The sequence below is a fragment of the Panthera tigris genome, chromosome A2 (assembly GCF_018350195.1).
Source record: "Panthera tigris isolate Pti1 chromosome A2, P.tigris_Pti1_mat1.1, whole genome shotgun sequence".
NCBI classification, from domain to species: domain Eukaryota; kingdom Metazoa; phylum Chordata; class Mammalia; order Carnivora; family Felidae; genus Panthera; species Panthera tigris.
In genome coordinates, this window is record NC_056661.1 from 90420722 (window position 1) to 90445939 (window position 25218).

The 25218-nt window shown below is 37.2% G+C and overlaps 1 protein-coding gene across 2 annotated transcripts in view; it reads left to right on the top strand.

Moving 5' to 3' along the window:
- CROT (carnitine O-octanoyltransferase) overlaps window positions 1-25218 on the top strand; it is a 47855-nt gene that overhangs the window by 9064 nt on the left and 13573 nt on the right. For both annotated transcript variants that reach the window (XM_007076764.3, XM_007076765.3), the window contains exons 5-10: window positions 45-226; window positions 396-520; window positions 10540-10648; window positions 17191-17284; window positions 18054-18179; window positions 19750-19851. In XM_007076764.3, the coding sequence (XP_007076826.1) occupies window positions 45-226; window positions 396-520; window positions 10540-10648; window positions 17191-17284; window positions 18054-18179; window positions 19750-19851 (738 nt within the window). The remainder of the gene's footprint in view (window positions 1-44; window positions 227-395; window positions 521-10539; window positions 10649-17190; window positions 17285-18053; window positions 18180-19749; window positions 19852-25218) is intronic.

Sequence of the window (25218 nt, forward strand, 5' to 3'; positions counted from 1 at the left end):
AGTATACCCAATTGCATTAGGCTGAAGTTCTTAATTTCTTTTAGCTGGAAGAATGGTGGCTGAATGTTGCCTATCTGGATGCTCGTTTACCGTCACAACTGAATGTCAATTTTGCTGGTCCTGCACCTTATATTGAACACTACTGGCCTCCAAAGGAAGGCACTCAGTTGGAAAGAGGAAGTATAAGTCTTTGGCATAACTTGAACTACTGGCAGCTATTAAGAAAGTAAGGACAGTTATGTGAATTTAGTAACAGGTTTACCTACAGTTTTAGGTGGCAAAATGTTGAGAAGCTGAATTTTAGTTATTCAAAGATACTATAGTTGTGACTACTTGTTTTACAAGTGTTATAAAGACTTGTTGACCAAAATACTTTTTTTTGTTTGTTTTAATAGGGAAAAAGTGCCTGTTCATAAAGTTGGAAATAATCCTCTAGATATGGATCAATTCCGAATGGTGTTTTCCACATGCAGGATTCCAGGGATTACTAGAGATTCAATTATGAATTATTTTAGGACTGGTAAGTAGAAAACATGGGTACTTTTTTGGTTAAGTCATTAGGATTTGGATAGTTGTGCTGTGGTTTCTACTGTGATGCTGTGGATGACTAATTGGAGGCTTTCTGTGAACCTTTTAGTTGTAAGTAATTTATGGGAATGGATTTTTTTTTTTTTTAAATGCTTATTTATTTTGAGAGAGAGAGGGGCACAGAGGTAGGGGAGAGAATCCCAAGCTGGCTTCTTGCTGCCAGCCCAGAGCTCGACATGGGGCGTGAACTCACCAATTGTGAGATCATGACCTGAGCTGAAATCAAGAGTTGGATGTGAAACCAACTGAGCCACCCAGATGCCCTGGGAATGGATTTTGTAAAATGTGTCTTACATAGTTCTATATAAAAGCTGGTGTTTATGTTGCATCATTTGAGTATTTAAATTTTAAAGAACATTATCGATTAGAATATTAGGAAATCTGGAGCATATGATTTGGATCTTTCTGTCTCTACCCTCTTACTTGAATTTTCTTTTTGAGTGTTTGCTTATATATGGTTATTATGCCCCATTTCTCTGTGAGTATGCCCTTCCTTCCACTCCCAGCCTTTCGAGATGAGAGCCTGGTGCCAGTCTTCTTGAAGGCATATGAGTTCAGATTGACTCACCAAAGTTTTTGTTTTTACTGTCCGCTTAATGGTAAATTCTGCTTGGTGTGCTAGCATATCTCAAAATGGAAAATTCTATTGTAGTAACTGCCTGTTTTTGGTTATTTCAGGATCTTTTTCTTTTTTATAAATTTAATAACATAGTTTATAGTTACTGCAGAATGTAACTATGAAAGGAGATTTTTCTTACCTGAAATTTTGTTTAAAAGTAAAATTTCTGGGGCGCCTGGGTGGCTCAGTCAGTTAAGCGTCCGACTTCGGCTCAGGTCATGATCTCGCGGTCCGTGAGTTCAAGCCCCGCGTCAGGCTCTGTGCTGACTGCTCAGAGCCTGGAGCCTGTTTCGGATTCTGGGTCTCCCTCTCTGTCTGACCCTCCCCCGTTCATGCTCTGTCTCTCTATGTCTCAAAAATAAATAAACATTAAAAAAAAAAGTAAAATTTCTTTGCCAGTTTTGCTTGTAATGTGAGGAATATGAGTTTACTTTCATAAACTCCTCTTTGTAAACCTCATTAGATGCTTGAGATATTTAATGTCCTCAGGCCCACACACATTTATCTTGATGTTCCAAGTGAAAAACCTGGTTACTTAGGGCATAAAGTTTAATGCCCAAACACGAATGGAAAAAATGAACAGGAGAAAATGGAATAGCCGTAGCAAAGAGAGAAATATGCATATCGGTTAAGAACTCAAATCAGTCAACCTGGTTTTCAAGTTCAATCTTTACTATTTGATAGGTATGTTCTAAGATAGATAAAATAATCCTTTAAGGTACAGCATGTATTGCGAGTTAAAGTGTGGGATTGTGATGCTTCCATCTTTGGTTTTCTTTTTCAACATTACTTTGGCTATTTGGGGTCTTTTGTGGTTCCATAGAAATTTTAGGATTGTTTTAACTCTGTGAAGAATGCTGGTGCTATTTTGATAAGGATTGCATTGAGTGTGTAGATTGCTTTGGGTAGTTTCGACATTTTAACAATATTCTTCTAATCTATGAGCATGAAATGTTCTTTGATTTCTTAGTGTCGTCTTCAATTTCTTTCATAAGCTTTGAATAGTTTTCAGCATACAGGTCTTTTACCTCTTTGGTTAGGTTTATTCCTAGATATTTTATGGTGTTTGGGCATGTAAAATGCAGTCATTAATTTAACAATGTGCCTCTTAATACAGTCCTTCAAGCTATCATAGACTATATTCTTATACTTACAGCCATGCGAAGAGGTATAGTTAGGGATAAAGCTGAGGTAATAAGTAAACAAATAACAGAGTTGGTGATAAATACTGTATAGAGAATTCAAATAATGGGTAAGTAGGTGGCTGTTTAGGTAGTCAGGGAAAGCATCTCTGAGGATATGAATAAGATGTTCCAGCAGTTTTTTGTCTTTTTATTTTTGATTGGTTCATATTGTTTTTGTGTTGAGGGAAGAAATCCCCCAGGCATGAATAAATTTGGCATGTTTGAAGGGGAATATGGATGGAGCACACGAGGCCACGGGGAGGTGGCCGACTGGAGTGGTGACTAGAGGCTGGATCATATGGTAATTTGGAAGCCAACTCGTGGATTTGGATTTTATTTAAAATGTGAATAAGATAGTATTAGTGAGTTTTGAGGAGGAAAGTGATGTGATCAGGTTTATGTTTTGAAAAGATGATTGTACCTGCTGTTTGAAGATTAAGATTTTTAGGAAACAGACAGTGGTAGAAGCAGGGAGATCAGTTAGAAAATAGTTTTAGGGGCGCCTGGGTGGCTCAGTCGGTTAAGCGGCCGACTTCGGCTCAGGTCATGATCTCGCGGTCCATGAGTTCGAGCCCCGCGCCAGGCCCCGTGCTGACAGCTCAGAGCCTGGAGCATGTTTCAGATTCTGTGTCTCCGTCTCTCTCACCCTCCCCTGTTCATGCTCTGTCTCTCCCTGTCTCAAAAATAAATAAAACGTTAAAAAAAAAAAAAAAAAAGAAAATAGTTTTAGTAGTTCTAGTGAGCTACAATAACGACTTGTACTTGCGTAATAATATGGAACTGATAAAAAGTTCTTACATTCTGGATATATTTTGGTTTTGGGTTTAGCAGAATTATTCATAGATTGGTTATGAGATGTAAGAAAAAAAAGGGGAATCAGATGACTTCAAGGTATTTGGCTTAAGAAATGGGGTAGATAGATGTGTTGGTTGATGAGGTGGGAAAAATTGGGACGAAATATTCAGGGAGGAAATTAAGAGGTCCCTTAGGCTATGTTGAGTTTAAGATGCCTTTTAGACATCTGAAGTGGAAATGCAAGTAGATAGTTGGATGCAAAGTTTGGACTGGGGGAGCAGTTTCAGTGCTGTACCAAGAGATTTAGGAATCACCATTAGCAGGCACAGAAAACATTTTAAAGCCCTAAGAGTAGCTTTTGTAACACATATAGAGGAAGATTATCAAGTGAACAAATAATGATGCTTAGCACAATTAAATATGGTATTTGGTGGTCTGAAGAGTCCAACACAGGAAAAGAGACTAAAGTGGGAAGGAAGCAAGGACAGTGGTCTCCCGGAAGCCAAGAGGAGGAAGTGTTGTACTGAATGCTCCAAAGGTCAACTGAGATAAAATTTAAAAGTGACCAAATTATTTGTCAACATGACATGGACCGGCTGCCCTCGACAAGAGCAGTCTTAGTGGAAGTTGGGGAAGGGAGCTCAACTGGAGAAGATGAAAGGAAGCTAAGTAAGTAGTGACAACATTTGGAAATAATCCTTACGGAAGAAGTTTTGATGTACAGTGGGAGATACTTTATTTTTTTAAATGGGTACTATTATATAACAAAGAGAAATAAAAGGCATCCAAATTGGCAAGGAAGAAGTCAAACTTCTGCTTTTTGCAGATGACATGGTACTGTATGTAGAAAACTCAACAGATACCACCAAAAAATTGTTAGAACTAATACATGAATTCAGCACAATCACAGGATATAAGATCAACATGCAGAAATCTGTTGCATTTCTATACACCAGTAACAAAGTAGCAGAAAAAGAAATCAAGGAATTGATCCCATTTGCAATTACATCAAAAAACAATAAGATACCTAGGAATAAACCTAACTAAAGAAGTACTCTGAAAACTATTGAACACTTAGGAAAGAAATTGAAGAGCACACCAAGAAATGGAAAAGCATTCCATGGTCACTGAAGAACAAAACATTGTTAAAATGTCTATACTACCCAAAGCGATCTATACATTTAACGCAATCCCAATCAAAATACCACTAGCATTTTTTGCAGAGCTAGAACAAACAATCCTAAAATTTGTACGGAACCACAAAAGACCCCAAATTGTCCAAGCAATCCTAAAAAAGAAAAGACTGGAGGCATCATAATTCTGATTTCAAGCTATATTACAAAGCTGTAGTCATCAAGACACTATTGTTACTGGCACAAAAAGAGACACAAAGATCAATGGAACAGAATAGAAAACCCAGAAATGGACCCACAACTACATGGTCAACTCCTCTTCAACAAAGCAGGAAAGAATATCCAATGGAAAAAAGATAGTCCCTTCAACAAATGGTGTTGGGAAAACTGGACAGTGACATGTGGAAGAATGAAGCTTAGACCACTTTCTTACATCATACACAAAAGTAAATTCAAAAAGGATGAAAGACCTAAATATGAGACATGAAACCATCAAAATCCTAGAGGAGATCACAGGTAGCAACCTCTTTGACCTTGGCAACAGCAACTTCTTACTAGACACGTTGCTGGAGGCAAGGGGAAAGAAAGCAAATGTGAACTGTTTCATCAAGATGAAAAGCTTCTGTACAGTGAAGGAAGCAAAACTAAAAGGTAACTTACGGAATAGGAGAAGATACTTGCAAATGACCTATCAGATAAAGACTATAAAGAACTTGCCAAACTCAACACCCAAAAAAACAATCCACTGAAGAAATGGGCAGAAGACATGAATGGACACTTTTCCAAAGAAGACATCCAAGTGGCTAACAGACACCTAAAAAGATACTCAACATCACTCATCAGGGAACTACACATCAAAACCACAATGAGATAACCACCTCACACCTGTCAGAATGGCTAAAATTAACAACACAAGAAACAACAGGCATTGACAAGGATGCAGAGAAAGGGGAAACCTCTTGAACTGTGAGTGGGAATATAAACTGGTGCAGCCTCTCTGGAGAACAGTATGTAGGTTCCTCAAAAAACTAATAATAGAACTACTCTATAATCTAGCAATTGGACTATTAGGTATTTACCCAAAGGATACAAAAGTACAGATTCAGAGGGGTCCACAGACCCCAGTGTTTATAGTAGCATTATCCACAATAGTCAAACTATGTGTGTATGCATATATATGTGTATATGCATATACACATATGTATACACACATACACCCACACAACAGAATATTAGCCATCAAAAAGAATGAAATCTTGCCATTTGAAATGACATGGATGAAACTAGAATGTATTAGGCTAAGCAAAATAACTCAATTAGAGAAACCATATGATTTCGCTCTTATGTGGAATTTAAGAACCCAAACATGAACATATGAGAAGAGGGGATTGGAAAGAGGGAGAGAGAAAACACCACAGGAGACTCTTAATGATAGAGAACAAACTGAGGCTGATGAAGGGAGGTGGGTGGGAGATGGGCTTAGATTGGTGATGGGTATTAAGGAGGGCAGTTGTGATGAGGACTGGGAGTTGTATGTGAGCGATGAATCACTGAATTCTGCTGAAACCAATACTGCACTACATGTTGGCTAGCTAAAATTTAAATAAAAATGAGTGCTATTACATCACGAGATTGGCATAGGAGAGGAAGAACAATAATCTTACAGGGGTAAGAATAAACAGCCAGAGTCTTTGAAAAGATAAGAGCTGAGAGGGTCAAAAAGTAGAAATGGTGGAGGGGTTGGTCTTTGACAAGAGCAATGATGAGAGGGAATGCAGAAAGTGTGCATCTTGATGCAGACATAATTGACCAATTTTGTTGTGGGAAGATGAGGAGGTCCTATGAATTCCCTGTGTTTTCGTTGGTGAAATGAGAACTGAGGTCATCACCTGGGGTAGAAGATTTGAGGAGAAAGGAGATGGTGTGAAATACTAGTCATTTTTGGAAAGTGGGAGAAGCACATTTGCTATGGAAATGTAGGGTAGCTGATCAGTGTTGAGTGCCCATTTGAAATGGTGTTTACGAATTTAAAATTAGATGATATATTCTTTTTTTTTCCCTACAACAATCAAGCAGGTGCAGAAAGAGAAAGTGGAAGATTTAAGTGTTTTGGAAGAGAGAAATTAAAATGGGTCTTGGAATCTATCTTGAAGACAGAGAAAATTGAAGAAATGATGTATGTGGAGGCAGCCTGTAAGCTGCTATGGCTCAAAGGATGGTGTCAATAAGGAGGCAATAGTTAGAACTATTTTTATTTTTACTTCCCCCTTAAGAGACCATTAACACTAATTCCGTCATGCCTTTTGCCCTGTTTACCTCATTTTGCCTAGAAGTTCAGACTTCTCAGATCATAGCCTGTCCTCTGGATTCGTGGATTTGTGCATAGCCTAATTTGATCTACGTTCCTTACTACTGTGACCCACTCTCCTTTCCTTTTCCAGACTCTTGTGTACTTCCTGAAGCACACAGTCAGCAAAATCCTTTATATCTTCAACCTTTTCTCTGAAAGTTCCTGTTTACTTTGAAGGGTTCTGTTACTGAACCTGGTTATTCTTTGAGCTTACTGCGTTGCCTATAACCATCTCAAGTGGGTATATTTTCTCTCATACTTTGGTACTAGAAGAAGAAAGGTAGGAGATGTTGTATGCTCTTTATCTCCTGTTATTCTTTCCACTTTCCCTTCTTCCTTAAAGTTTGAGCTCTGGAAAAAAGGAAAGCTATCAGGTGAGATCCCCAGAGCTTGTCATGATTGCAGTGACTTTGTTTTTGACCATTCTCCTTTGTTCATTGATTGGTATAGCACCAGGCTCCCTGCATTTCTTTCCATTACTACCTCAGTCACATCCTTGATGACTTGAACTTCCAATTGTTGATAATCCGTGACTTCTGCTTTCCTTCACTTTCTTCCTCTAGTGATCTGCACCTCCATTCCTTCTCAAGGAGCCACACACTCCTGTGGTCATGCCCTAGACCTTGTTATCAAAAACTCCATCTCCAATTTCGATGCTGCATGGTAATTATAAGCATCTCACTCTGATCTCCACCTTGTCTTCACAACTCCCTTCCTTTGGGAGTCTACCTTAGCTGTTTCTTTGATCACATTGTGACTTAAATGCAGTTATTCTACAGTTATTCACAGTTCCATTCCTGCCACCTCCACTGTAACCACTCCTTTGCATACACATTCAAATCTTTGCCCACCCCCCCTTCCCCACTCCACCCACCCCCCCTTCCCCACTCCACCCACCCCCCCTTCCCCACTCCACCCACCCCCCCTTCCCCACTCCACCCACCCCCCCTTCCCCACTCCACCCCACCCCCCTTCCCCACTCCACCCACCCCCCCTTCCCCACTCCACCCACCGCCCCCCTTCCCCACTCCACCCACCCCTCATCACTGTTTAATTATAATCTTCTCTCTTACCTCTACATATTACCATAGCAATTTACTTGGCTTGAGAAAACATCACTTAATTTTCTGTTAAACCTCAAATGGACCCACAGCATACCTTGCCATATATATATATTTTTTAATGTTTGTTTATTTTTGAGAGAGAGAAACAGAGCATGATGGGGAAGGGGCAGAGAGAGAGGGAGACACAGAATTAGAAGCAGGCTCCAGGCTGTCAGCACAGAGCCCGATGCGTGGCTTGAACTCACAAACTGTGAGATCATGACTTGAGCCAAAGTCGGATGCTTAACCGACTGAGCCACCCAGGTGCCCCGATCTTGCCATATATTTTTGTCAGGTTATTCTCTCTCTTCCAGAAAGACTGTCTCATGCTTTTCTTTATTCTCAGCTAATGAACTGTTATTCTCAATAAATGTAAAGCAGTCTTTCCATCACAAAATTTACCAACCTATCTGTTAGGCAGAATAATGCTCCTCAGCCCCCCAGAGATGTTTGCTTCCTAATCCTTGGAGCCTGTCAGATGTTTTAGGTTACATAGTAAAGGGGAATTTAGGTCACAAATGAAGTTAAGTTTGTTAATCAGTTGACTAGACATGGGAAGATTATTCTGGAATATTCATGTGGACACAAAATAATCACAAGAATTCTTACAAGTAAAGAAAGAGGCAGAAGAGAACCCAATTGATGGGAGGATGAGAAAGTCATGATCCTCCTTTGATGGTTGTGAAAATGGAGGAGAGTCCTAAGGGCAAGAGTGTGGGCAGTCTCTAGAAGCTGGAAAAGCAAAGGAAACTGATTCTCCCCTAGAGCCTCCAGAAGGAACACAGACGTGCTGACCTTCATTTTAGACTAGTAAGACAAGTTTCAAACTTCTGTTCCCCATACCTGTAAGATAATCCATTTGTGTTGTTAGTGGTAATTTGTTACAGCATTCATAGAAAACCTACTCATTCAAATACTTGTCCATCCTGCAACCCCCTCACAATACATTATTTTACGTTCTGCCTTGCCTTGTTTAAATGGATGAACTGCTTTGTCTCATAAAGACAACGTTCTGTATGGTGCACTGGGCCCCACCTCTTCTTGTGTAATCAAGGACCTTGCTGCTGACTTATCTTCTCTTCGCTGCGTTGTCAGTTTTCCCTCTTTACTGGATTGTCCTAATCTGTAGTATCGCTCATTTGGAAAGAAAAAAAAAATTTGACCTCTTGTCTGCTTCAAGTGTCACACCTCATTCAAAGCCACCATCACCTTTCACATAGATCCTTGTCACCTAGATCACTTTAGTTATCTCTCAACTGATCTTGCTGTATGTTCTCTTCACTGTTATGATCTCCTCTTCATAGAGTAGCCTGAGTGACCTTTTTCAAGTACTAATGAGGTCACATTATTACTGTCTTACTTAAAACCCTCCATAGGCTTCCTTTTCATAATATTTAAAATTGGAAGTGCTTTCTGAGGCCAATGTAACCTGGCCCTGATCCTGGCTACCGTTCTACCCTTTTCTCTCTCTGCTGCAGCTACACTGACTTTTTTTTGTGGTTTTTTTTTTTTTTTTAAAGCAAACTATCTCATTTTGTCCTAATGCCTTTGCACTTGCTGTTTCCTGTGCTTAAGATTCTCTTCTTGCAGATATTTCCATGCTCACTCCTGACTTTGTTTAGGTCTCTGCTAAAATATCCCCACTTAGGCCCATCCTGAAGTAGTACCCTCCTGTCCTGTCGCCCTCCCAACATTTGTTGATGAATTTGCTATCAGACTTATTTTCTTTTTTCTTTTCCAGTCCTAAATTTAAATAGGGGGTGGTCAGTAAATGGCAACAATAAGATGTAGTAGTATTAAATGTAAAAAGATGAGGAGGTTTTTGAAGGAGAAGAGAGAAGAAATGTATTGGAAGTAGCCATGAAAGACAATGAAAATACATACCTTACCTCCTAGAACTGGAAGAAATAGGATATAAGAGAAAAAAAACAGTGCTATGAGGAGATGATCTTTCCTCATAGTTGATGGGTTTCATGAGATAATGTGTGTAAAGCATTTACCACAGTTAATTGTACATATTAATCAGTACATTTCCTTCCATTGGCAGTGTATGTCTTTTCTGTCTTTTTTCTTAGAGGAAAGGAACAGGGACCATATAGGAAGACCTTTGTCAAAGGCAATGGTAATAGAAAAGTGAGGCTAAATCAGAATATTCTGAGATTTACAGCAAACATACAGTTCTTGGAGAGTTAAAGTGTGCCCAAAGAATCATAGAATCAATTATCAGTGGCTTGCCAGGTGTGATTAGAGCCTTAAGTAAAACTAGATTTGGCAAAAAGCATTCTCCTTGCCACTCAAACAGTGCCCTTTTTCAACTGAAAACTATTTTATTTAGAAATCATAGCTAGATTTTTACTGCAATTAAATTATCTGATAAGCAGTCAACATTGAAATAAAGCCTAGGAGAAACTAATTCTCATAGCTCTTCTACAGGATTTCTTGCTGCCCTTTTCCCTTTGTCATTTCTATCCATGAATAAACTAGAAAGCCCTGCAGGAGTTTGGGATTATATAAGTCTCAAGGTGTACAAATATTTGAAACTCCATGGATTTTTGGCTGTTTCACATGGACAGATTTCAAGAGTGTATATTTATATCATAATTGAAAGTCCATCACCTTATTGTTCATATGATATTTTTGATGAATATATGAATATATTATCAAGTATTGGAGCAAGGATTATTTTCTTCTTTTGGATGTAAATAAGCAGTTTTACTCTTGTTTAACTTTGAGAGATTGAGTTTGGATTTCCTGTTTCTTTTTCCAGAGAGCGAAGGGCGTTCCCCAACTCACATTACGGTGCTTTGTCGAGGCCGAGTCTTTGTCTTTGATGTAATGCATGAAGGATGTTTGATGACCCCACCAGAGATTCACAGGTTTTCAAACTACTTTCTTGAGTCTTGAGGTGTTAAGTTTTTGCTTGAGTTAAAAAAATAAATTTTGTTCACAATTGCCTTTGTATAAAGGGACAGTAAGCTAAAAAGAAATAATTCTGTATATGCTGATTTTTGCAAATTTATTATTTTTAGCTTTCATTAATTTTTAACTTTACTAGATGTATATGAATCTATTCCACTTGGAGAAAAGGAAAACATTCAGAATATTATCAATTCCATTTCTTGCCCCAGAATTTATCACCATTAACTAGTTTGGTATATTCTGTCCTTCTGTATCCGTTCTAGTGAATTTGTATGCACATAAAGACTTATAAAAAAGAATGTAGTTTATATCTAGTATGTATTTAAATGCATACAAATAGTATGTACACGTAGTATGTACGTGTAGTATTTTGTGTGTTTATATTTTCAAAGTATATTATGGAAAATTTCAAAATTTTGAGGGAACTGTATAATGAAGCTCTTCCATGTTCTCATACCCCGGCTTCAACAGTTATCATCTCCTAGCTTCAACAATTATGAATTCATAGCCTTGTATCAACTCGCCTTTTCTCCTCCCCTCAGTCTCCTATGGATTATTGTAAAGAAAATCTCAAGACATAATGTTTCCACTGAAGTATTTTAGTATGTACCTCTAAAAGATAAGGACTCTTAAAATCATACACATGCAGTATCATTATCACACCTAATGACTTGCTTCTTTTAGAAAATGAGGAATTCTTTAATATCATTAATATACAATCATTTGTTCAAATCTTCCTAGATTGTCTTATAAATGTTGAGTTGTATGTATCTATATATATCTCTAAAATTTTTTTATTAAGTATTACAAACATGTACAAAAGTGCACACAGAAATATACAGCTACATACTCATGTAACCACCACCGGGTCAAGATAATAGAATATTTCCAGTATTTTAGAAATTTCCTTCATACCACTTGTCAGTTACCATGCTTTCTCTTCTTTTCAAGGGTAATTATTTAGGTGGCTTACGGTTTTTACTAGAACAAAAAATGATGCTGTGAGAATCCTTGTACGTTTTCTTTCTGATTACACTTAGGAAAGGACTTGTTGAGTCATAGGGTATGTGAACATTGAAATTCAGTACATAATGCAGTTTTCGAAAATAGTTATACTAATTAGCACTTTCATACATATATGACTATGTGGGAGGAGTTCTTTATACTTTTTGGATGTGAGCCTTTTGTTGTGTTTAGGTGTTGAAATCCACAGAATAGAAGATGTTTATACCCTATTAAAGTATCTTTTTTTTTTTTTTTTTAGTGTTTCTATTAGGGAAGTTGGCACACAGTGTTAGATAAGTTAAATTTTTAATTTTTTTTAAATGTTTTTATTTATTTTTGAGACAGAGACAGAGCATGAGCAGGGAGGGGCAGAGAGAGGGGGAGACACAGAATGTGAAGCGGGCTCCAGCTGTCTCAGCTGTGCTGACAGCTCAGAGCCAGATGCGGTGCTCGAACTCAGAGTGAGATCATGACCTGAGCTGAAGTCGGACGCTCAACCGACTGAGCCACCCAGGCGCCCCAGATCAGTTTTAAGTGCGTAACATAGCGATTCAACTTTTTCCTGTGTTACACTATACTTACCAGAAGTGCAACTACCAATCGTCACCATACAACACTATTAGAATATCATTGGATAAAATTAGTAAGAGTTGGTGATTGGGCTTAGAAAGAAAAGAAGGTATTAAATAGGACTGAAATTTTTAAACATGGTTGGGTAGGCAAGTAGTATTATAACAAAAGGAGGCAACAGAGGAGGAGGAACCATTTCATTTTTTTTCTTGTTTTTAATAACTACTTTATTGAGATATAATTCACACACCATACCTTTCACCCATTTAAAGTGTGCAATTCTTGGGGTGCCTGGGTGGCTCACTTGGTTGAGTGTCTGACTCTTGATCTCAGGTCATAATCTCAGGGTCATGGGTTCAGGCCCCACGTTGGGCTCTGTGCTGGGTGTGAAGCTACTTAAAAAAAATAAAGGGTGAAATTTGGCATGTTTTAGAATATTCACAGAATTGTGCAATCATGTCTACAATCAATTTTAGAACATTTTGTTACCTCCAAAAGTAACCCTGGACCCATAAGCAGTAAAGCCCTATTGCTCCCCAGCTTTCACCCCATCCATTAGTAGACACTACCCATATCTCCCAAACACTCTAATTCCATTAGCCTGGCATAACCACCAATGGACTTTTTGTGTCTGTATATTTGCTTATTCTGGGCATTTCATACAAATGGAATCTTAAAATGTATGGTCTTTTGTGTCTGGCTTCTTTTACTTAGCATGATGTTTTCAAGGCTCATCTGTGTTGTAGCATGCGTTATTACTTTATTCTTTTTAATGGCTGAATATTCCATTCTGTGGATATGCCACATTTTATGTAAATATTCATCACTTAATGGACATTATGAATAATACTGTCCTGAACATCAGACTTTTGTGTGAATATGTATTTTCATTTCTTTTGGATACATAACTAGGAGGGAATTGCTAGGTCGTAGCTCTGTTTAACTATTAGAGGGAATGCCAAACTGTTTTCTAAAATGACTGCACCATTTTACATTCACTTCAGCAGTAAATGAGGGTTCTAATTTCTTAGCATCCTCACCTCACCAACACTTGTTATTATCTGTCTTTTGGGTTATAGCCATCCTATAACCTTGGCTATAACCAAAAAGGTGTGACGTAGGATCTCATTGTGGTTTAGTTTTGCTTTTTTATAATGACAGGGATCTTGAGCATTTTTTTAAATGACTAAGAACTTTATTTTTTTTTAAGTTTTTATTTTAATTCCAGTTTAGTTAACATACCTAACTGTATTAGTTTCAGGTATACAGTATAGTGATTCAACAATTCCACACATCAGCCGGTGTTCATCATAACAAGTGCATTCCTTAATCCTCATCATCGATTTAACCCAATCCTCCCCCCACCTCCCCTCTGGTAATCATCAGTTTGTTGTCTATAGTGAGGAGTCAGTTTCTTGGTTTGTCTCTCCCCTTTTTTCCCCCTTTTGCTCATTTGTTGTGTTCTTAAATTCTACATATGAGTGAAACCATATAGTATTTGTCTTTTGCTCACTTATTTCACTTAGGTGCATACATGTCATTGCAAATAGCAAGATTTCATTCTTTTGTATGGATGAATAGTTTTCAGTTGTATATATATACCACATGTTTATCCATTCATCATTCAGTGAACACTTGGGCTGTTTCCATGTCTTGGCTATTGTAAGTAATGCTGCTATAAACATAGGGGTGTATGTACCCCTTTGAATTAATGTTTTTGTATTCTTTGGGTAAGTACGCAGTAGTGTGATTGCTAGATTCTAGGTAGTTTTATTTTTAACTTTTTTAGGAACCTCCATACTATTTTCCACAGTGGCTGCACCAGTTTTCATTTCCACCAATGGTGCAGTAGTGTTCTTTTTCTTCTGTGCTGTTGAGCATCTTTTCATGTGCTTATTGACCATTTGTATATCTTCCTTGGAGAAAAGTCTATTAAAATCCTTTTCCAATTTTTAATTGGATTGTCTTTTGATTATTGAGTTGTAAAACTTCTTTGTACATTCTGTCTCTTACCAGATACATAATTTGCAAATATTTCTCTCCCTTTCTGGAGTTCTCTTCTCATTTTCTTCTTGACTTCCTTTGAAGCACAAATGTTTTAATTTTTACAGAGTCCACTTTTCTATTTCTTTGGTTGCTTGCGCTTTTGGTGTTGTATCTGAGAAATCGTTGCCTAATCCAAAGTCGTAAATATTTAGGGGCACCTGGCAGGCTCAGTTGGTAGAGCATCCCACTTTTGAGCCTAGCATCATGAGTTGAAGCTCCACATTGGGCATGGAGCCTCCTTAAAAAACAAAAACAAAGTCACAAAGATGTATACCTATGTTTTCTTCTAAGATAAGCTTTTTTTCTTTTAATTTGGAAAGGGGACAGGGAGATGATTTTTAAATCTAGTTTGGAATGCTGACTGAAACTGAAGTAGAGATATCAGCAAGCATTAGGAAATTTGGGACCAGAAATTTTAAGAGAAAGTGGGGTTGAAGTTAGAGATTTGGTTGCCTCTTACACAAAGGTAATAGACAGTTAAAGCTCTTAAACAAATGGATGAAATTACCAAAGGAGAAACTTGTAGAAGATGTCAGGAGAGGTCAGTGACAGATTTGGGGGAACGTTTGGCGGTGAAAAGAGAACAGATGATCAGTGAAATAGACTGAGCAGAAAGCGAGGTAAGGAGACTGCCGTGGAACAGTGCTACAAAAGCTAAGATAGAAGATAATTTTAAGATTTACTCCTGGGTGTTAAATACTCTGTGATCAGGAAAACAGGACTGAGATAAACCTACTACATTTGTTTTATGCGATACTGTTGGTGACTTTCAGAAATGCAGTTTCAAGATAATCATTGGAGGACAAAACCAGATTATAATAAATGAAAGTGGAAAGTAATGAAGGCAGAAACCAGATTGTGAGAAAATCTCAAGTATAGAATATTTTGAAAGGTGTAGGAGTCTGAAATGTAAATACTGGTAATACAAATTTTGTGCTTTTAAATATCAAACAATGCATGTGTAGCTAAAAAACAGATGCATAGATGGCCAAATTAAAGGAAAAGGGGTTATCCTAGTTACCAAATCTGTAGCATTTAAAAAAATTTGAACAGACTTTTAAAAGCTTTATTGAGGTGTGATTGACATATGAAAAGCTGGACATGTTTATTGTGTACATCCTGATGAGTTTGGAAATAAGTACAGACCCATGAAACCATCACCACAATCTACCATAAACCTATCCATTACCTCCAAAAGTTGCCTGCCTCCTTTATTTAATAATTTTTTTGTGATAACACTTAACATAAAACCTATCCTCTTAATTTTTTAAAGCATACAATACAGTATTGTTAATTACAAGCCCTGTGCTCTACAGTAGATCTCTAGGATATTCATCTTGTAAAGCTGGAATTTTGTGTCCTTTGACTAATTACACCCCCCCCCCCCCTTTTCCTCCTTACCCATGTCCAGGAAACCACCATGCCACTCTATTTTAGCTTGCTCCTGTAAGTGATACTATGTTGTATTTGTCCTGTGTCTGACTTACTTCACTTAGTGTATTGTACTCCAGGCTTATCCATGTTGTTGCCAATGGCAGGATTTCCTTTCCTTCTTTTTTAAGGGTGAATGATACTCCATTGTACATATATGTTACGTTTTGTTTATCCATTCATCTGTCAGTGGATACTTAAGTGTCTTACACCTCTTGGCTATTGTGAATAATGCTGCAGTGAACATGGGAGTGCAGATGTCTCTTAAGGTCCTGACTTCAATTCCTTTTGATATACACTCAGAACTGGGATTGCTGGGTCATAGAGTAGTTTTGCTTTTAATTTCTCAAGGAAACTCCTTACTATTTTCCATAGAGGCTGCAGCAATTGACATTCCTACCAACAGTCCACAAGAGTTCTTTTCTCCACATCCTCACCAACACTTATTTCTTACTTTCTCATAACCATCCAGATAGCTGTGAAGTGATGTATCATTGTGGTTTTGATTAATATTTCCCTGATGTGTAGTCATGTTGAGTACCTTGTGCACTTGCTGGCCATTTGTATGTCTTTGAAGAAATGTCTGTTTAGTTCCTTAACCCATTTTTAAATTAGGGTTATTTGGTTTTTTGGTATTGAGTTGTAGGGATTCCTTATATATTTTGAATATTAACCTCTTATCAGATACATGGCTTGCAAATACTTTCTCATATTCTGTAGGTTGCCTTTTAATTTTGATGTTAACTGTGCAGAAGCTTTTAGTTTGATGTAATTTTTTGCTTTTGTTGCCTATGCTAAACCTCTGTGGATTTTGGATTGATGAAAGTGTATTTCTTTATTGAAGAACCCTGTTATTTGCCTGTCAAATGTTTAAAGATACAGGAAACTCATCAGTTTGAGAGTATAGAGTACTTGGGAGTGAAAATTTTTCTTTAATAGAATCTTTAAAATGATTGTAAGTAACATGTGAAAACATTTAAAATTGACAATGTATTCTATTTTTGAGGTTACACACAAATATTAATTGGTTATAGAGTAATTCTTCTGTTAAATATATATGCACATAGTTTTTAGTTAGGTAAGATGTACATAATATTTGTGATATCATTTACAGAATATTTTTCAAGTTCTCTATTGTAAGGGGTATTTACTTAGACCCCGGAAGTACATGTACATTTTGAAAGTATAAATAATACCAGCCAAACAGCAAATTTAATTACTTAAAGTTATTAAATATACTTTTGTGTTAATAGGCCACACACTTTAAAAAAAAAAAAAAAAAGGAGATAAGGTGTGGGAAATTGCTGTTGAGATCATAATCCCTTTCTTTGGATAATACATCAAAACATTTAAGTACTGATAAACAATATGACCTATTAAAGGCTAAAAGTAGCTAGTGATCCTGCTTATGCTTTTTTTACATATTCTTTCTTTAATCTTCCCTAAGGCAATTGACATATATTCACAAGAAGTGCCATAGTGAACCCGATGGACCTGGGATACCAGCATTAACCAGTGAGGAGCGAACCCGATGGGCTAAGGTTATAATTTATAGTTGTGTGTGTTTTTTTTTAACTGAGGTATAATTGACATTATATTAGTTTCAGGTGTACAGCATAATTAGATATTTGTATATACTGTAAAATGATCACAATAAATCTCACATAATTAAATTTTTTGTCTTGTGATGAGGACTTTTAACATGTATTCTCTTAGCAGTTTCGAAATATGTAATAGGGCATTATTAACTGCACAAGTATCTCCCACTTTTTTAAAGTTTTGGTTATGTCACTACACTCTCACAAAGTACCTACATTAGTACTGGGTTTTGTGCATTGAAAGAAACCCAAGGAGGATGTTTGCTTTCACGAAAAAAGGCAAAAAGCAAAAATAGTGTCAGCAAGTGTGTGTCACAGCACGTTCCTTGAGCAGCAAGAGTGGCACACCAAGCTCATTCCCCTGGAGCTGCCTTCAGAATCTCACCATCAAGCTCTGGGCATCTGTGTCTGGGAGCACCTGTGCTTTATCTGACTTTATTTGTGCATCCCTTTGCAAGATGTGTCCTGTGTTATCAGTAAAGCAAAAGCGAGGTTGTTTTTGGAGAACGTTCAAACCTGTTTCCATATAAATTAATGGTAATTGCCTCTTTGCTCTATACCATTTTGGCTCATGAAAGATTTCATAGGAATAGTCTACTTTCAGGTAGAGGTTTATGCTTTTCTTAATAAACCTTTTCCCTAACAGACTATTTTTAGATTTTCTGGATATATTTAGTTTGTAACATTTAATCATTATTTCTTTGTTTCTTAGGCACGAGAATATTTGATTAGTCTTGATCCGGAGAACTTGACTAGGTTAGAAAAAATTCAAAGCAGTTTACTGGTGTATTCCCTAGAAGATAGCAGTCCACATGTAACGCCAGAAGATTATTCTCAGGTACTTGACTATCTTGTTCTGTTACTTCTTCTCACAGATTATTCTGGAAGGCTCTTGTGTATATTAAAGATGAAAAGATTTTTTGTTACATGCAGTTTCTTAAAATTTTTACTTAGCTGTCATATATACATTTACCAGATTGAAGCTTACACATAAATAATCCTTTGTAAATTCTTGCCTCATTGTTTAGGTAATTTAGATATATCTTGTACATTATTTAAAGAAGTATGGCTATTGTTTGGATGAACAGAAAATTTGCATGGGACTCTGGGCTAAGTGAGCTTATCATGCCAAAGGTGACATGAGAACCTTCCAGTAACCCACAGCAGTGGGTTGACATCTTAGTTGGTGAGGTCTGTTCTAGGAGTTATATCACTCTTGTAAGTAATTTATCATTTGATTTTTATTCACACTGACTTTTAGTGAGTCACGAGTACAGAGTAAATGTGGCCTTATTTTGTTTCCTTCCCTGCCCCCCCCAGGGTAATGTTATCATTTCCTGGGAAACAATAAAAGGTAGTATTCGTACCTGTAGAAGTCTCTTAGGCTTTTGAAAACACTTAAATTATTTCATAATGGATTCATCACGATTAAATAGTAGAAAAAATAAAGGATTGAAAAATTTTGTAAGTAAAAATAACTTTAGCTGGACTTCTTTAGTAGGAAAGTCTGCAAGCTTTTTTTAAAAATTTTTTTTAATGTTTATTAATTTTTGAGAGACACCGACAGACCGTGAGCGGGGGAGGGCAGAGAGAGAGGGAGACAGAGAATCTGAAACAGGCTCCAGGCTCTAAGCCCGGCCAGGGGCTGAACTCAGCACAGAGCCTGATGTGGGGCTCAAACTCATGAACTTTGAGACCATGACGCGAGGCAAAATTGTATGCTTACCCAACTGAGCCACCCAGGTGCCCTGGGAGAGTCACCAAACTTCTTGAGGAAGAATATATTTTAATGTAGTGTTTGAACTTTTACTGCAGTCTAGTTAGACATGCATTGAGGTTGTAGCCCACTACACGCATATACACACATAATGGAAGTTTCACAAAATAGTAATTACTTTTACTGTTTGTGACAGACTCTGATATTTATTTTTATTTTGTACTTTTTTTGTAATGAATGTTTACTCTGATGTGCTAAATTGTTCTCATGGCTCACTAATGGGCCAAACGTACTGTTTAAGAAACAGGCTTAGTAGGGTATGAATTCTTGAAATATTCTTCTTGTAACTAGACTCTAATGACTAAACTTATCACAGCTTCTTAGACTATTCAAGTTGCAAAAGCTTTGTCTTTTCCCTTCCAAGTTCTCTAAACACCCATGAGTATTTTACCAGCTTTCTGTTTACTGGTGGGATTTCTTGAGATTTTGAGAAATACCTAGAGACAGGGCTGGAATTAGTATGATCTCTTGAGTATAATTATTATCATTTTATTAAATTTGGTTTACCTGAAGAGGAAAAGTGGGTTTTGTGTGTGTTTGTGTGTGTGTATATACACGTTTAAGGTATAAATTCTTATATACCTTTTAATATTAAAATTCTTTTAATTTTAAAACATTGAATTTGTTTTAGGTAACTGCAATGATTCTTGCAGGAGATCCAACATTACGCTGGGGAGACAAATCTTATAACTTGATTTCCTTTTCCAATGGAGTATTTGGCTGTAATTGTGATGTAAGTAAACTACTAAAGTTACTTTTCCTTTCAATTGTTGAGGTTAATTTAGTGGCAATAAACTATAGTAGTTAGGCTGTGCTGTGGTCAAATAAACACTTGTGTAGTTCTGTAACATTATACTAAAAGGCTTAGTTATAAATTCCAGTGAAGACAGAGTATAGGACAAGTTATTTTTATTCGTAGTAAGGCTGACGGTTTGACGTGTATCTGCAAAGTGGAATTTGCGTGTATTTTATGTGGTTAAGGATTTTAAAGAGTTTTGAAGGTCTTGAAGTCCACTGTTACCTGTTGGTTGAGAGTTACAACCTATTTTAAAAGATACAGCATTGGGGTACCTGAGTCAATTAAGCCTCTGACTTCGGCTTAGGTCATGATCTCATGATTCGTGAGTTCAAGCCCCACATCAGGCTTTGTGCTGACAGCTCAGAGCCTGGAGCCTGCTTTGAATTCTATGTCTTCCTCTCTCTGCCCCAACTCTGCTCACATTGTCTCTCTCAAAAATAAAGATAATAAAAGCATTGAAAAAAAAGATAGAGCATTATGTGTATGTTCTGTGCACAGAGAGATATATGTGGATATATCTCTAGATTTACCCAGGAATTATTATTTTCCTAAAATGGCACATGATCCTTGGAACATTTATTTACACTGTAGATATTAAAGTGATGCTTCTACAATTTTTTACCTTCTTCATAATAAAAAGAAAAAACTTGTTTCTTTTATTCTCCTTTGATCATCTTCATTAGCTCTACCTTGCCATTTTCTGATGGCCATTCAAGAAGTCTATAAACCAAGAAAATTAAAAAATCAATCAAAGTCAGAGTTGCAGCATACACTTGTAATCTCATTTTAAGACCTTTCATAAAATACGTAATTTGCTATAAAGTAGTATGAGGTAGATTGTTTTTGGTAGCCTTCCTCCAGAAGCATTTAGCGACTATACAATACTAAAAAGACCTGTTATGTTGATCTGCGTTCAATAGTTGTGTTAATCAGTATTCAGTGCTGGGTGACAGAAACCTAAATTATACTGGCATTAGCTTAAGAAGGTATTTGTTGGCATAAGGGTACAGCTGAATTTGGGTAAGGCTGACTTCCAGTGTCCAAATGCTTTTATTAGAAATTTCCCTCTTCATTTTTTACACTACTTCCTGTGTTTGACTTCAGGTGGACCATCCCATGTGGTCGTTGTACCCACAATGTCTTGTCTTCACATTCACAGATCGCTTCAGAGATTAGTGTTCTTCATGCAAATGGCCAGCACACCAAACACCCCCCTCCCCCTCCCCACACACACCGCCTCCACCATCCTAGTGGTTCCAGCAAAAGTCCTTGGAATAATGCTCACTGGTTGTGATTGGCCTTTGTCTATCATGTGCCCATTCTGAGGAATCAGGTGCTCTCATTTGTGTGGCCTGGGTCACATGTTAAACCTTGGAATCTAGGGGGTAGAATCACTCTCATTCATACCACCACAGCATATGTGGTGGTTGCCTATAGAAAAATAAATCTCAGAAGAGGGTGAAGGGTTGATGAGTAGGTAATAAACTAGATGTCTATTATAGTACCTCATCAGAGTGCAAGTTTGTTGTGAGTCATTTTAAAGATTTCTTGTCTCTTATCTTCCTTGGGATTCATTGTTGACAAAATACTTGTTGTTAATTGCCTCCATTTTCTTGAGTTCTTTCTATTCCCCGGAAACTATCCTCTGTATAGTAGCTAACTACTTCCTAGTGTCTTCCTCTCTCTTTCTCTTGACTTGTCTGCTACAGTTGATTACCTTCTTCATACATATTCTGACATTGCCTCCATCTCTTAACAGTCTTGTCCTGTGTACTGATTCTGACCTTAGTATTAGTCTCACTGTTTCCTCTTATGTGTGTTCTCTCCCCTGGTTTGATAGTTTCATTGACCATTTGTATATGGGTGGCTTAAAGTTATTCTTTTCTTTTTTTCAAGTTTTTATTTAAATTCCAGTTAACATACAGTGTACTATTAGTTTCAGGTGTACAATGTGGTGATTCAGTACTTACATACAGTACCCAGTGCTCTTTGCAAGTGCCCTCCTTAATCCCCATCACCTATTTCACCCTTACCCCCACCCACCTCCCCTCTGGTAACCAGCAGATTGTTTGCCATAGTTAAGAGTCTCTTTCTTGGTTTGCTTCTCTCTCTTTTTTCCCTATGATCATTTTTGTTTGTTTGTTTCTTAAATTCCACATATGAGTGAAATCATATGGTATTTGTCTTTTCTCTGACTGACTTGTTTGGCTTAGCATAATACTCTCTAACTCCATCCATGTTGTTGCAAATGGCAAGATTTCATTCTTTTTTATGGCAAAGTAGTAATATTCTATTGAGTATGTATACCACAACTTCTTTATCCATTCATCTCTCAGTGGAGCAGTTATTCTTTTCTAGTTTTTACCTATTCTTATTTTGAGAATTTTGTTTCATTGTATATTGTTCAAACTGGTTGTTATATTGTTACATAAGGGTAAATTATTCTCATCATCACTTTCAACCCTCAAATCCCTCCAAAAAACTCCTTGCACTACTTTGACTTTTACTAATAGCACTAAACTCTTGATACTTGCTCAAATTCAGGATGAAAATAACTTTAATGATGTTTTTTCATCTCTAAATGAAGAATATTGCTCTCAAAATAAACACACATCTCAGCACAAATGAGATGTTTTCTTGTAGGAAGTGTATGGACATGTTTTATGTGTATTTATTAATACCCACTTATTTTAAAATTCCATGTAGGTTTCCCTTGTAACCTGAGATGATTACAGAAAAAAACAATTTCACCTATGTAAAATATCATTAATAGAGTGTATACAGTTGACCTTTGAACAACATGGGTTTCAACTGTGTGGGTGTAAATACGTGGATTTTTAAAAGTATATATTTTATTTTTATTTTTTAATTGTTTTAAGTATATATTTTATATTGTGATTGAAAAATAAGATAGAAGTTGCCAAATGACTAAAAGTGAAGGAAAGATAGAGAAGAGATGCTGGGAAGGCTGGAACAGCAGGGCTTCTACGTGCTCCTGGCAGTCCTCACCTCACTACCTGTGCAAAGTTTGGTTCACTGAGGTCTTGAACTGAAAGGAGCAGAGGAACTGGAGGCCAGTCATTGTCCACAGTTGGCCTGGCCACAGTTGGCCAGGAACCACAGAATGATAATCTGCACTCCTTCCAACCCTTTCTCCGTGCCACGGGTCCAGGAGAATATCTGGGGCAGGATACCACCAGGCAGGAACCTGGGCTGCAGAGCTCAGGGCAGGAAGGAATGCTGTCTGAGGTGCTGAAAATTCTCTGAAGTAGAAAACTAATACTGCTGGGAGCCGCTTGCCAGCACTTGCCACAAGCAGAAGCTGAGTTAGAACCATGCAGAGGGGTCAGGGGAGCAAGCAACCTAGCGAGAAGGGTAATGGTGCTCTCTCTTCGCCATTTCTCTGCCTTCCCCTAGAATCTTCTTGGAAGGAGGTTTCCTGCATTCCTGGGTAGCTTTGCTAATTTGGGTGGGAATGAGGAGATGTGTAGTGCCTTGTTCTACTAATGTACTATACAATAAGTGTATTTTCTCTTGCTTAGGATTTTCTCAACGTTTTCTTTTCTCTTAGCTTTATTGTAAGAATGTAGATATAATACTTATAACACAGAACATGTTAATTGACTGTTGATGTTATTGGCAAGACTTCGGGTCAATAGTAATTAAGTTATGGGTAGTGAAAAATTATATATGGATTTTTGATTGCATGAGAGGTCAGTGTTGTTCATCTGTATACTCTAAAAGTTGGTCTATTCTATATCCAAAGCCATGTCGCTGCTGTATTCCATTGGTACTTGAATATGTACTTTTGTGATTATAGCAGTTAATTACATTTCCCTTTTGGGGTTTAAAATCCTGGGGTCAACTATTTTGTCTTCTCTATACAGGCTTTGTTTTAGGGCTTTGTGAAGGGCACATAAGGAAGCATATAATAAAGTTATTAAATAATAACAGCAGTTACTGATGATTGCTGTGGTCCAGGTTCTGTAGTAAGTACTTTATAAGCATTATTAAAATCATTTTTCTCACTAAGTCTGTGATTATTATCCCCACTAACAGATGAGGCAGATTACTTAAAAAAATTGAGTAACTTTTCAACACTTGAACAACCAGGAAATGGTAGAGTTTGGACTCCGAATCAAAGCCCTCATTCCTAAACAATACGTTACACATATTGTCTCCACGTAAATAAAAAGAAAAGGAAGTTAAAACTGTATTAATAGATAAAACGTCATGAAAGCATTTAAAGTTTTCATAGTTCCTAACTTTTAAAAAATAGATGATAAGCTTTCTACCATGAGATGGGTAGGGTAGAATTATAAGTCAAAGAGACTTTTATCCTCCAGTCTTGCTTTTTCTTACTGGCTCTAGTAAAAGAGTTAGAAATTAATAGTATTTCCTCAAATGAAACATTATGTGATACCAATAAAAAATTCTTGTAAAGTTGCAAGATGCAGTTAGAAAATGTGCTTGTCACTGATCTGTGAGTCTTATGGGTGCTGTTGCTGACAGGTGGGATGAGTTGTTCATGCATCTTGTTCTGAACTCTCTCAGGAGCCTTTCCTCATGTTGAGGCTGCTCTCTAGTTGGTAACAGTATTCATCTGTACTTCTAGGCTCCACTGGGCTGTTCGAGAGGGCAGCGGATCTCTGTAATAGTAGGGTGATATTTACGATACCTAACTCCCTCTGAAACTGGGTCCAAGTGTGCTCAGTTCCTATCTTAAGCCTCCCATCTTTCTCTCCAAGGCTGGTAGTACCACATACAGTTCATGAATGGTAACTGTTTAAAGTGGAGCAGTAACACGGAGGAAAAATAAAACTATTTGATGCAATTGTCAAAGGACATGGGAAAAAGAAGGCATAAAGTTTGTCCCCCACAGTAAATGATGGAAAAATTCACTAGCTGCAATTCCTTTCTCTAAATATAGTTGTCAAACCCATAATACCCCTGTAACTCAGCCCATCTTTCCAGAATTCCTTAAAGGTTGAGAATTATTTCTGCCACATCTGAACAGTTTTGTAGACATAAACACAAAATTGTTACGCTTTTTGATACTCAACCTAGTGGTCTATGTCTTCACCTAAAAAATTTGCATCCATGCTCAGTTTGCCTTCAGAAAGTTTGCCAGCCTTATTTGTGTTTTGCACAGTGCTCCTAAAATTTCAGAACATCTTAGCACTGCACACATACACCTGCTTTCACTTCCAGTATAAATATCATTACCTAAGGATCTCTAATTAGGTGCTTCCAGCTTTAAGTATTTGTTCTTTCGCAGCAGATAAAATATAGCAGTCATTT